General features: G+C 50.3%; 3 protein-coding genes across 3 annotated transcripts; 1 reads left to right on the forward strand and 2 right to left on the reverse strand.

The window, feature by feature from the left end:
- Nucleotides 1-1,105: 1,105 nt before the first annotated feature.
- Nucleotides 1,106-1,547, forward strand: CTRU02_207404 (stress responsive A/B barrel domain-containing protein; the record flags this gene model as incomplete). The annotated part of the gene is made up of 3 exons (XM_036719210.1): nt 1,106-1,204; nt 1,265-1,377; nt 1,442-1,547. The coding sequence occupies 3 exons, from the start codon at nt 1,106-1,108 to the stop codon at nt 1,545-1,547; spliced, it is 318 nt and encodes a 105-aa protein (XP_036588917.1).
- Nucleotides 1,548-8,836: 7,289 nt separating this feature from the next.
- Nucleotides 8,837-9,064, reverse strand: CTRU02_207405 (uncharacterized protein; the record flags this gene model as incomplete). Its single annotated transcript, XM_036719209.1, has 1 exon — nt 8,837-9,064. One exon carries the CDS (start codon nt 9,062-9,064, stop codon nt 8,837-8,839), a length of 228 nt encoding a protein of 75 aa, XP_036588916.1.
- A 459-nt stretch (nt 9,065-9,523) lies between these two features.
- CTRU02_207406 (uncharacterized protein) lies at nt 9,524-9,928 on the reverse strand (the record flags this gene model as incomplete). Its single annotated transcript, XM_036719208.1, has 2 exons — nt 9,524-9,785; nt 9,837-9,928. The coding sequence occupies 2 exons, from the start codon at nt 9,926-9,928 to the stop codon at nt 9,524-9,526; spliced, it is 354 nt and encodes a 117-aa protein (XP_036588915.1).
- Nucleotides 9,929-14,196: the final 4,268 nt, after the last annotated feature.

A 14,196-nucleotide genomic window follows, 5' to 3' on the forward strand; every position in this document is an offset into this window, starting at 1 on the left:
GGAGGGGAATTGTATGATATTATGACCTACATCAGCTATGCCTTTTTTTTTTTTCTTCTGGGTCGGTTACTGAAAAGTTTGTTACGCATATCTAGAATGAATGATCAGATTGAACTGCGTCCTTGATCCGTCGAACGTGTTTGTCCCACAACCTTGGGCTCCTTTGAAAGTAAGTCAAGCCGAACTCGGCCATCGCTCATGCGGCACTCGGCATCAAATCGCTAATTAATCTGCTATTCAAGTGTCTCGGTGCCGGCCATGCCATTCGTCGCCTAAAATAGGTCTCGCCGTGCCGCAGAAGTGCAGATGTCATCGGAGCCCCGGGACCGCCCCTTGCACAGACCTCATGTCGCACCCCGGGGTATCCACTGCCATTCGCCGCGGGAAGCCGGGATCTGCCCGGCACACCCCACACGTGGACGACCTGAACCGGTATAAGCTCCGCGTCGCGCCCTCTTTTCTGAACCGATTGACCGCAACTTCAGACTCAAGCGCCGCTACGCAGGGCCCCTGACCGTGAAGACCACACTACCTTGTTGTATCACTCCCCAGGGCGGACATTTAACGTTCTTTCGACGTCCTCCGTTCATGCCTCGGCAGACTGCTCGTTCTCGGCAAGACTAACGTTCAATGCATTATTCGTCTCTGACGATCCCACAACCCCCTCGTTCCGTTTCCACAGGCGGGTTCGGTAGAGCGTTGTAAACGTACGCTTTATGGTGCCAGCATAGCATCTGGCGCGGTTTCGGGCTGATGGAGAGAAACGTATGTCCCGCTTGTCTCGCCCGGGGGGGAGGGGGTGTTTTCTCCTCTTCCTTCTTCCCACGGAGGCAGACTTGCGAATGAGGGTTTTGGTCCGCTGGCATGGTGAGACTTTCGTGAAGCGCCGAGACTGCGGCCCTGACTTCCCAGACCGGAGGGGGCCCGAATTCACTTTATGTATAAAGAGCCCGCGCTGAAGAGGAGGGGAGCCTGGAAAGAGGGGAAAGAAAAAAAAAAAAAAAAGCAAGCAACAAGAGCGTCAATCTTGCAACCGCCGAAGTCAATCTGTATTTGTCTTAACCAACGATCGTCTGGCACGAAAACTTGTATTCATATCGCGATCATGGCCATCTCTAGAATCGGATTCATTGCTCTCGCCGACGCCGCCAAGCAAGAGGAGGCTGTCACTAGGTTTAACAACTTTGTAAACGAGTGCAAGAAGGTAAAATATTGCCTAATTCTCGGCTGGTTTTTGCGGGTATCTAACTGCCTTGATGTGTAGGACGGTCAGACATATATTGTCGCCTCCAAGGCGAGCAAGTGCAAGGTACTCACCGATGTACCTGGGTCCCAGCCGTGGAGTGTTGTTTACGAGATTACGTTCGCCAACGAGGCGTAGGTCACTCCTCTCCCCCATGACAAATGTCGGAGTCTCGAGTATGTGCTAATGTATTTCAAGTGATATGGAATACTACCAGACCAAGGACCCCATTTACCAGGAGCTCATGAAGCAGGCGGCGGAGGGCAAGGCCACAGGGTTCATTGCAGTTTCTGCAGAATTTTAAACGTTTTAGCCAGTAATAAATGAGTTACGTTATGACTATTCCAAGGTTTCATTCCATTGAAAGGGGATGGAACTCTGGTTATCCACGCTGCTTCGGCCAACTGACGTAGTGAGATTTATGTCTGAGCAAGTACGGCTTGCAAACAAACCTTGGCTCGCGTTGATTAGTCCGATCATATACGGTGAAAAGAAAGTTCGGCAACATCTGTCATTTTCTCGGGAGACCTCGCAGGGGATCAGAAGCTAGCCTCGAGACCAAGTGACATGGCGGACTTGAGCGTTCCTCTCTTAAAAATTTTTGCCTGGACAAGTGATTTGGTCAGATATCAAATTTCCATCTAGCTAGAACAGCCATTGTCTCTGCCTGAAGGATGCGGGTTATTTCTTACCATGTTCTTGTGCTATATCCGGCCTCAAGCCACTGGGAAGGCCAGGGTACAAGTACACCAAAAGTAGAATTACAGCTGGCTTGGAAGCTTGCGCCTCAATGACAGGGCCATGCGTCACTGAAGGCGCGGCTGTAGAACTCGCGAGACTTCCGAGCCAGTAATAGAAGCCCATGCAACGGGGTTTAGCAACGGCAGACCAGTCCTCTGGGTCCGAGAGCCGTGGCTGATGGGAGGGGGGTATCACCTTGGCGTTTTAGTCCCGTCCACCAAAGTGGCGACCTCAACCCAAGTTCTTGCTACCAGTCAACGAACTAGGGCCCTCATCCTCCAATGGCTAGGCTGGGCTGTGTAAGCCTTACCTTTGTTCCCTGTTCTGCTGCAACGCCGAGTTCCAATATCGCAATAACTGGGCCTATCTCCGCTTCATTTATCTGCCTGACGAGTAATCACGCAGTCCTCCTTGCTCAGCCAGCTCCATCATTGTTCCGATGCCACTCCCAAATAACTAAAATCAAGTCAGGCTTGCGACATTTGCCTCCCAAATCTCAACAACGCCGCGGTTGGTGCATCACGAGCATCTCGATGAGAGCAATCTCTCAGACCTAGTGCTTCAATGATGGTACACGGAGGGACCCCCTTCTGAGCTAACTGGTTGAAGTGGCATGTCTAGAAGCGATACTAAAGGATGGAATCACATCTGTATACAGACATCTGGATTGTTTAGATGGCGTAGACGAGTTTAAGACCAAGGCGCAGCACCCTGTCACCAGTAACATCAGCGGCCTCCGGTTTATTCCTGCCAGCCCCTTGGCTAAAATGTTGAGCTGCTGTGGAAACTGCAGCCGCGTCCGAAAGTCCTCCGCTGCGCTCATCGGACTTCGACAATTGGGGTATTCTCAAAGTACTCCTCCGTTGCCCAGTCCGAGCACAAAATGGGACTTGGGTGCCACAGGTGCAGTTTAGCTGTTGGCGGCTGCTGCCCCACGCTGCTATCAGCGTGACTGAACGAGCTTTGGGTTGCCATCGATCAAGGTTATCCAGATAACGGTCCATTTCTTAGGCCCTATGAAGAATAGCGTTAGGGATTGTGCCATAGTTGGAGGCGTAGGGGGATCTGAACCTGCCGGGGTGGCATCAGCTGCCGGTATCATCTCGACGGGCATTGCCATTGCTCTGTTAAACGTTGTGGTCATTTCTCATCCCGATGAAGTCACTAGCAACTGTAGCTCTCTTTCATGCCTTTATGTTACCTCAAGCAAGTAAATCGGTGCTATTCCCTAAGCGAATCCCTTCCGTTCTTTTTAAATTCTCATGTCCGACTTTTATCATTAATCAGATTCCCGAGCTGTCGCTGAAGATCCTTACCGAAATCGTGCAACGTAGTACGCAGTTTGAGTAGGCCATCGATACTCGTACTCATACTATTCCACACACGCACATCCAGCTGAGCCAGTTCGTTTGAGATATAAAAACGAGTTGATTGTGCTGGGGATTTGGTGCTAAATTATGTAAAAATAATGGTTTAATCATCATCATCAGGAGGCGTGGAACATCCATTAGGCCATGGCAGGTCAGATCTCTCCCAGCTTATGAGTAGTCTATTGGGCACTGGAAGCGCTGCTAGGATTGGACGTTGCTATCTTAATTTGAGAACTTTGACGAAGAGTGGTTTATTGACTAGGTTCCTGCAGCAGTGGGATTGCTATCCGGGTGAGGAAGGCAGACGAAAGTCACGAGATCATCACTTGTGAGTCAAGTGGCCGGGTTCTGCCAGCAGCCGCTGACTGGATCAGAAATCATCTCAAGAGGCCATAGTCAGGTTTATCATATGAAAGCACCTTTGCCAACAGTCATTAGTCTGTGGCATATGGTTAGATAGGTTAGATGCAAAGAGAAGCACTCCAATGAATGTATGATGCCGTCAGCTCAACTTGGACATCTAGCGACTCTTGTCTGCAACCCCGCTTCGGTATAATACCTGCTCACCAGACCAAGTAGGCAATTGTAACAAGATTTGTGAAGTTCAACAATGATGGTAGTCGCTTTAAAACTATACACCGCGCCTAGGTCATTCCCTGAGCCTGAGTGCCCTAGATCAATGTCCCTGAATATCTTGACTGCATCCCAATTACGCTTCACAGAGTGCATAAGCCTCAAGAGCATACTTTCCTAGTGTTGCCTATACAATGAAATAGCGCAATGTTATGTCATTCAGCTTTGTTGATCATGACTTTGCTTGTGAGATCAAATGTGTGTTGAAAGCCTTGAGTTAAGATCTTAATGTGAATAATTGGTATTTTTGACGAAGTTGAGTCCATGGGAGGTGCTTTCACACACCCGTATATGTACTTCAGCTCATTCTAATATTTGAGGAATTCTGCTAATGGTATGCTGCCTCTGCGAAGTTTCAAAAACGGACCTCCAGCTATTTTATTTTTGTCGCCAATCGAACAGCAATGCCTCACTCAGCCCAGAATCCCCTGCACCAGATCATCACATCTGATAAAGACGGTTTCTCTAATCAAATCCAGAACAACCCGTGGGCATCTTGACTTTGCAAATGTCAGGATGGAAACCTGTGAAAGTCACACGCTACAAAGCATGTGAAAATCTACGAGGCTTTGGCGTGAAGCTATGGGCCTGAGCCTCGAAACAGGACAGAAGTTCTTTCTGAACCGTGAGGCGTGCTGGCTTGAAAGCGAACTGGCTCGTATGCAGAACTCACAAGGAATCCTTGAACCGCGAAAGCACCTGTTGAAGCAGCTCCAAGTTGGAAGCAGTTGAAACAAAAAAGAATGGTTGTAAATAAACATGGCTCTTCTCTTCTCAACTTTCAACTACATGATATTGAGCAGACAAGGGGAAAAGCGTCCCTGTGTTCATGCTACAACTCGACTTTACCGTAGTATGACGAAGAAGTAAACATGATGATGCGAATGCGGTAGGACGACGCAAGCATTTTCGAAAGAGAAGAGTGGAATGATACAGATAACATACCTCTACAGTGTTACTGAACGTAGATGCTACCGCGTAGGCCGACAAGTGCTTCAAAATGATTGAAATATTATGCAGAGTTGCGAAACGTTACCCCAGGCGAATACGGGATCAGGTACCACCGCACAAAAGACGCTGGTCAGCTAAGCGGCGCTTTTGAGGGTTGGCAAGCCAGCTTGGACAAAGTCGACGGTACCACGGTAAGTGCTTTTTGAATCTCATGAGACTCGGCGTTTCGACCTGTAAATTGCATACACCTTGACACTGCCAAATGATAAACTTTTGATAGATGCTTCGTGAAGGACATCACGGAACTGTTAGGCACTTCTCTTACAGGTAGAATACCGCCAAATATTGATCCGCTGGAGCAAGCTGTTCCCAGAATCGAGGACGATCACAACCACAATCGAAGCATCAAGATGCTCTAAATTTGAAGGATTTATGGCGATAGAAGGCTTAATTTCAACGATTAAAGGCGAAACCTTTGGTATGACGGCGGTTTGCAACGCTGCAAGGAGTCGCTTTAGGCGCGAAACCGGTCCTCTAGCGATGTCAAGTATGGAACAACGTGTTGTGCTTAGGTTTCAACGGAGGAAACAGTAGACGATGAATGGGCGATAAAGAAGTAATTGGCTCAATAATGCCTGAAGACAACAATATTGATGTTGCACACAGTCCTGTCCACGTTCTCGACATTCAATAACTCTCGTGTATCTGTTGCTTCTACTTTCTCTTCGTCTTGTTCCAAGATCCCGCGCCGCCCTCAGCTTGACGCAACCCAACACTAATGGAAAACTGAGCATCAGAGGACCTCCGTATACCCATTGATACAGGTACTCTTTCAGCTAGTAACTTCAAGACAAGCGAATGCGTTCTAGGCCGAAGACCGAGCGCCACTGACCAAAGCTCGCCCAGACATCCAGCTTCTAAGCTCTCGGAAACCCGAACTCCAAGAGAAAACGCGAGTGTCATCTCTCAATAGACATTGGCAAACTTCCGATGCGAGTATCGCAATCGCATCGGGTGCATCTTGCCCGAGCTTCAGTCCATCTGACAACCTCCCCATGGCGAACCACCAACGACGATATACTCTACACCCCCTTTCACAGAGCAGCAGACACAGACCAACACCACTTGCGAAATCATCGTGTGGCAGAACTTCAGCAGATGGCGTAAGAATATCGCCTCATAAACCACACCCACCCGTGATCTCAAACATCAGTCTGAACTTCACGTCCTGCCATGAACTGCAGGGACGTTACCATCACTGTCCCTTGAGTACAGCTCGGGTATGGGGGCAGACATCCAAGCGCCACACCCAACCACAGAACAAAGGGGAAGACGCCACCAGTCGGGGAATATTCTTAATCGCCGACCGCACTCTCACCGTCAATCCAGATTCATGTGCCAGAGCAAAAACTAATGCTCAGGAAAGTCTAAACGGAATTCACGCCATTTCGACGGTTGAATGTCCTCTCCTGTGATCTCCCCGGGTCAAAACTCTCTTTCCAAAGTCGTAGCAAACTCACGGATGAAGCTTTTCTCCTGTAAAGCAATTTAGAGAACTGACTTTTCCCAAGGAAAAAGGGGGACTGTTGCTTGAGTTTAGACCCCTCTTGCCCCGGAGCCGAGGCAGATAAGGAGCAACCACAGACTTTCTTTGTAACCTTCCGCCCTCCGAAAAGGGAAAAAAAAAATAAAGAAAGAAAAATAGAAATTGCGACGAACTGAGGAACTTTACCTCTGCATATTCACTCACCGCCAACCGCTTAACAAACGCGTCTATCGCGAAGAAACCTAACCTAACTTTGTAACTCAAAAAAAGAAGAAGAAGGAGAAAGAGTAGGCGTCAAGCCAAAGGATTCCTAACATTTCATGTCGTTTTTTTTTTTACTTAGACTTCGTTCGACACCCTCAAACAGCTCACGGGTTTACGGAGGATGAAGTCTGAAGCCGAACGGAGCCGGACCTCCGCGGACATGCGTGAGAAACGCCCAGGTGTGAACTATCAACGTCGCTTAACTTCTTTCGGCCGAGATACTTCTTCCACATGTGCTTAACCTTGGTCAAAATATGTAAACCCGACTTATATGAGTGAAATACCGACATGTCAGTCAGGCCATGTTTACGCCATGGTTAGTGAGATCTACTCGTGGCGGGGGGATGACTTTGCTCTAGAAACTTGTTTGTTGGGCCAGCAATGCCCCCGAGGAGAACCTGGATTAGAGGGTATCACCGGATTCGGGGCATTTCTGAATAGAGAAGCGCTTCATATCCGCAGGGCGTTGATGAGTATTAAGTCCTGCATTACAAAGCTGTGCCGCTCTGTTGCAGTAGACCGTCGGTTAGATGCGTCATGGGGAACCGTGGTAAGTTGGAGAATCCAGGTACAGCAGGGAAAAGGGGGGGGGGGGGTTCAGGGGCATTAGCTAGCTTCTATTGATGGCTGCATATGTGGAAGGTACAATAGAACTACATGGAACTTCGCTCTGCAGGAGTTCCTCGTCGGAGATGCTCGTGTCTACTGGCTGACTTCACTTCGAGAGAACTCGCAAATCGTTCAGATGACTGAGAGACTAGTCGTCGGTTGCAGCAGCAAGGATGTCATTTGCCTCAAAACGTACGATGTAGAGAAGGGCATCGGCGTAGTAGTTCACGTTCTCTGTAGTCAAAAGGCACATCTCCGGCCTCAGATGCCCTCGAATCACACGTAAAACGAATCCAACTGACAATTCGGATCACTAACACCTCTCGGAAGCAAGGCTCCGGGCTTCAACCTAGATGTTTGTAACGACAGCCATGCCGACCGGGGCCAGGCGCGGATGTGCCAGAACAATATGCCGGGGCACGACCGGCCTGAACAACGGCAGGATCACAAAGTGGAGAATCTCCACTCCTCCGTGACGGCGATGACTGATCGGGACTCATCGTACGACGAGTGTGAAGTGCGGGACACTCCGACCCAAGTCCATCTCCACCGCCAGGGAGAGAAAAAAAAAAAAAAGAGGCTCCATGGGGCCTGCGACTGAAAATATTTGCATGGATGACACAAACGGTCATTCTGAGGCATTACTGTCGTTGTTTACGGGGAAAGTGGGGCGGACTTAGGTCGGAAGACATTCGGGTAAGTGGTGACCATCACATATTTTGCCAGGGGACCACTACTTTGTGCGCGCCCATAGAAGCTGCCAGCATGGGCGAGGAGAAAGATTTTTCACCTCTTGCCGGCGGTTTCTTTCCGATCTCGTAAGCAATGAGGTAATTGAAAGGCGTCTCTGGTAGGCGATCGTGAATCAGGCTGCTGCAGGGCTCTTGGAAGTTGGCACCTTTCTGAGCCCAGATAAGACGGGCTGGTGTTCTGTGGAGCCCCAAAGATGCACTTTGTGATCGCAAATTCGTGATGTTTGACTCGTGCAGCCGTGGACCGCCTTGGCACCTACCAACTTTTTCGTTGGTCCTGGACGTCAATCATTTTGTAAATCACCGGAGTTAACATCATAGCCTCCAGCTGTCATATCTTAAACCCACACAAAGATGTGCAGAAAAGCTTGGCACGTTATCACCGCAGATCTCCAGATCTGCCTCCAGCGAAGCAACTTCTCGAAGCATTTACTACGGCACCGAAGATCACGATACCTCGAGAGACAACTTTGTACAGCCTGCCAAGGCTTATCTCGACCAAGCCGCGGGTCCACGCGCTCCGCGACGGAATGGTGTTGGGCTTGGCCAGTAACTGGAGACAAATTGTCAGCCCATGCCCAATCCAGATGGCCAGGCCATGTCCTCTCTCATGCATGATTATCATTGTTATCGCTTCGCTTCGCTGGGCTGGCTCATCAATATTTGTGCCTCGGAAACGGCCCGCTGTAGAATAAGGAGGTTAGTCGGCTTGTCACAAAATGTGCCCTTATTGTCGCTGCCGAAAGAGCTCCGAAACTTTTGCTGAGATCCCCCAGTGAATCTCAGATCCAGCCCGGAGATAGCAACGGAGACTAGCTCCACTCTTCCGAGCATTCTGCAGACAGGGGCCGGTGGCGTGACTCGAAGCATGTCGGCTTCGTGTCAAGCCATCTCTGTTCTCCGCTATCAGTGGTTCAGCCCCTTCGAAATTCGCGCTGAACGAATAATACGCCATGGCGATCTTGCTTCTAGACCCCAGGAAATTGAGAATACCAAGGAAGGATTGAGTGCAAGCAAGGCATAGCGCCTGTTTAGCAGATGGATCTGGGCCACCTGCACCAGTCATGGTCAAAAGAAGGCCATTCTCGATTCGTCAACCGTTTTGTATTTTCATCTCGATCTCCTTGCGTCCGTTCGCTCAACACCTTGGCTAAATGGATATAGCAAACCCGGATCCGACTTGTGGATTTAATTGCGGGCATTGCTCCGAAGGTATGGGCCCGCCCCGTGCTGACCCGGGGTCCGACACCGGCCGTTGCCAAGAACCGACCGGCATCCGGTCAACATAATCCCGTAATCCCGTCGCGGGCAATCCCGAGCACACGGACCAATCCAGAAGGCGTAAGGGCAAAAATCTCTGCTGGGTGAGCGAGGCCCGCTGACAGCCTCGGCTGATGGATTAACTCGGTTTTCATCAAATTTGAGTGTGGACGACGCGATCATGCGCCCCGAATATCCACCTCAAGCGGGAAGACGTGCAACCCCGGCGCGTATCAATAGTGTAATCGGATGATACCAGGAGGCTGACTTGGTATCCACATGTGCTAGTATGATGTGGGTGATGCAGGATGCAGATACACCAGAAGGGAGTGAAGGGACAACAACTGCCCACCGTGATGACCCCATCAGACTCGGAGACGCCGCTCGATACTTGAAGCGTAATGCCAGTCCCGTACCTTGGAGTTGTCAGTTGTCTAGATCCAGACGTGCGGGCCAACAACTACAACCGGAGAGCAAAGCTTAGTCTGGTGGTGGGCCCAAGACTTTGGATAGGGCTTTGCGCTAGGATGACGTCTCTTGCGACTGAACATTTTGTCATCGCCTACGGATGGCTTGGGCACATAGTGATACCATGGAGATCTTGTTTGCAAGTGCCGATGTTTATCGCCAGGCACGAGGACACCGACGAAAAGGTTCAATACGTGGGTGTAGGTTTCGATTAGAAATCCTTCAGGCCGACAAAGGGCGAGAACAAGAACCAGATCAAAGATGGCATCGCGTGGCGGGACTGGTCAAACGCCGCGCCGATGAGCGATGAGGCTCCAATGGAACCATACGTCATGGAGAACGTGGTGGTGGAGTCGACCCTCGGCCGAACTGGAAATTAGCAGAGGCCGAAGTCCGCTTTTGGTAGAGGGTGTGGGATTGATGTTCGCAGGAAGAAGAAAATTTAAGGCGCGCCTGCAAGACAGCGGGTACGGAGTACAAGTATAACGGGTAGAGGATCGATGGGCACCCGATTATGGTAGTATCCCTGTTTTGTTGTGTAGGGGGACGGGGCGATAGAGACCAAAGTCAGAGTAAAGACGTGTATTTCTCATCTACCAGTGTCCAGGTGTCCAAGTGTCGAGATGCTACGATGGCGGGGAAAGGAGGCGGATAGTCTAAATGCGCCATTTTGAGATTCCGGATTCTCCCTGGGCCCCTGGGGGAAGACCCTGAAGAAGATAAATAGGGGGGTCACGAGAAGGCTTAGGTCTCCGTCAGACGGGGACCAGGGGAGCCCAGGGGCTTGGAACGCGATGCTCTTGGTGGATGGATTGGAAAGTTTGATGGTTGAGATTGTACGGGGTGAAGGGGTGTAAGGCAAGCGGCATGTACCGCGATATTGTGGCAGCAGGTGTTGGATGGCAGACACAGACAGGGTTGTGGTCGCCTGTTCGGTTTTTGCGTGAACAAGTCGGAGGCCGAAAGGCCGTCTTCGTTACCGACAGACGGCCGCCCCTAGAGGCTGTTATTGGCCCATATGATCCCGCCTGGGATCGACCGGGGCATACTTTATGAATAATGCAAGGGAGGACGGGGAACGGGAGGCATCCGCTGGCCTGCGCTACGCTATTATGGCGGATGGCGATCTGAGCCAACCCTACTGTAGCCTTTTGACAGCAGGCTTTGGCATGTTGGCATCGTATGGTCTTTAATGACGGCGCGGGAGAAGGCGTCATCAAAAGTGTTGACCCGACGGAGAAGAAGGCAGGGGCAATCGTTGTCCCCTCTGTCTTTCTGTTTTTTCCTTTTTTTTTTTTTTTTTTTTCATTTCTCATTTCTTTATTTTAAAACTAAAAGTTACGTTTTTGGGGGAGGGTTGTTGATGGGAACTTTACACGTAACATAGCCAATGTAAAGACAGAGCCTCCAAGAGACCAAGAAAAGTATTACTCACCGGAGGAAGCTCCGAGTTATGCGCTTGTCGAAGTGGGTTGCAGCGGGCAGGAAGAGCCCCAATATTCTGGTCAGGCGACGCGATGATAATGCGTGAAGACGGCCAAATTGTGGTTTTAGGAAAGGCTCTTATGGGAGTTCGTTTGCTAGATGTGAAGAGTGCAATGCAGGTAAGACAGGAGGGTACTTGTCGGATACTCCAAGATACGTACTGGCAGTACACGTTACTCCAGAATAATGCACAGCGAACCTACACACTAGGAAACAGGAAGGGGCAGTAGGCTCTGCAAGCCTGCACCTGTGCTTTGAGGAAACCTGCCAATTCCGCGTGGCCGTGCTATAAAGCCGGAACCGAGTGGAGACGGCACTTACCAGCAGGAAAGCCGATTAGTCAGTCGCATCCCATGTTGTACTCTAAGCCGGAAATGGAGCATGGGGCGACCCATCGGTACTTCCTTCCTGTGGGTTGAGATTTGGAGAGGGAGGGCAAAAAAAAAGAAAAAAAAAAAGGAAACAGGGACAGGTGGAAACTGTCTTCTAGAAAAATTCGACGACCCACGATGATTTCACAATTTGCCAAGTGCCGTGGAGTTCAGGGCTGTCAGCAAAGGGGACATTGCGTATCAGATTCGAGCGCCATGACCCTCTTTTGCAGCTGCAGCATCACTTTTTCGCGCTTAGGGCCTCTGAAGCGCAGGCACTTTCAACTACGGTGGGATGAGGTTTAAGCGTGTCATCATAAGGTTGATTGGATGCACACTTTACCTCAAACCCATCCCACCCTTACCGGCGATTAGCTAAGCTTTTCCTCCGTGAGATTTCTAATTCATCTCATGTCAACGCTGGTGCGAGTCGGCGGCGGCGCCAATTCATTCCCGATGGGGCACATACCGATAATCCACTCACGGTTCGTAGGGCAATCGGCTCTCAGGGTAGTCCTGGACCTGTCCGCCCTGATATTACTTTGAGACATGTTAACAGCTAGGTTGCACTCGCGACTTTATTACCATCATGCTGTCCCTGGAAACATTTGGTACTCGGCCTTATGGATACCGCTCAAAAGTTGAACATCTCATGATCGTCATCCTCGTGAGGTAAACATCCTGCTGGGGAGTGAATAGTAAAACTTTGAACGGCAGGAGCCGAGGTCTCAATGCCAACAATGGACAGTTCGACCCGGTGTTCTTATCTCCGCTCCGTTTTCCTGCCCAAGTCCAGAAGAACCATGCAATAACGTTATCACTTACGGTCGCACATTTGACACATGCGGCTACCGTTGTCCATCCATCCACCCACACGCAGACCTGCACCGTTACAAATCAAATCAACTTGGCGTGGCTCGTAGAATAAAACCCTGCTCCGATGACTCACAATGAGCCTCTGGTGAGGATGCACCTTCAAAGAGGATTCGGAGCACAACCAACCCTGGTTAGTGGTGACAGTATTATAATGTAAGAAGCGGGCGGAACCAGGGCGGATGAATCCCGTCACCACTTACTTACATAGTAATACTTCTCTGGCCGGAAATACGCAGTGATTACACTTCAAAGACTGCTATCTCCCATGCCCCACTTACCACCTCGGCATGCCTCCACAACCCCAAAAGGTACGTACCAATCGTGTGCGCCCGCCTTTTTGGATGGTGTGGGTTCTGTACTAGCACTTTTGTCCCAGACTTCTCTGAGCCTCTCTCTCTCTTGGTATCCCAACGTCTCTACTTTTTCTTACGTCCCCACGTCTAATAGTCTAATTGGCCCTTGGAACCTTTTCCTTTGGGTAAAACTGATCTCCGTTGCTTATTCCTCTTGTTCTCCGCCCGGTGCCCGGTTTGAATGACTGACCAACCACAGAATGTCTCAGCAGCTCGGGATGCACAAACGGGAATGAACGGTTCGTACTCGTACAGACTTGAACTGCCGTTGCAGCACAGTCCTTGAGACTGGCTGAACTTGCTACAGCTGGGTTATGGTGTATAGGTAGAAAAGTAACGATAAACTGGCAGGTACCTGTCTGAGCGGCAACCTGCCTCTACACTAGTAGTAGGTCTTGACCCATACTGCCTAAATCCTACATGGTGATGATGTTAGCATCATGTACACTTACCTTTATCATCCAGCTTGATGCGTCATCACTTTGTTCATCTACGGCGTTACCTTTGACTGGTTTACTCGATATCGCCGACTACCACTGCATTGATCAGGTATTGCGAATCGTCCGGCCCAAAACTAGATTCTCCTCTCTGCAACCCTTTCGAAAAACTCCCGCCGACGGGCGAGCGGGCCACAGAACGGCCCTGCGGTCCTTGTTGTTATCCGCGCTCCCGTGTGTCTCCCCTAAACCATCGGCGAGCAGGCTGTCAAAATTCACCCCATGACTTCCTCTTTATCCTCTACCCCGGACTTTTCCGCGCTGCTCAGCTCCCCGATCACTCGTGATCGATCACGTACCATTGGTTCCACGATGCAGTGGCGAGCCGCAGCCCAGCCTGTGCAGGGGGTTAACAGGGCAGCTTCTACTATTAGTCCTGGACTTGGGGCGATTAAGGTTGCTGCTCGAAACTGGCCGCCTTGACGCTGGCTGCCCTTCACTCTCAGGCGGTGTCACAGTATCAGATGGGTTTGATGGCGAGCTTGACCTGCCTGCACGCTCCCGCCGCACAGAGGATTGCGCTGGCCAGAAGTTTGAATCACCCTATCCTGTTGACGTCCTGACCACTTTTCAACACTTTTGCTAATGAGCTTAATACTACCTCCAAGTGCCGTCAACTTAAGTCGCTTGAGTTAAAGCCCGCCTTCAGTTTAGGTTACCTTTGCCCCTTGGACTCTGCGGACAGGTTTCGGCGACCCTAGTCTGCCAGCACAAGAGGTCACGCCGAGTAGGGTTGCTATACATGGCGCGTACTAGGCAAATGGCATGCATCGACAG

The sequence above is a fragment of the Colletotrichum truncatum genome (genome assembly GCF_014235925.2).
Source record: "Colletotrichum truncatum strain CMES1059 chromosome Unknown Contig_0004, whole genome shotgun sequence".
In the NCBI taxonomy this organism is placed as follows: Eukaryota; Fungi; Ascomycota; class Sordariomycetes; order Glomerellales; family Glomerellaceae; genus Colletotrichum; species Colletotrichum truncatum.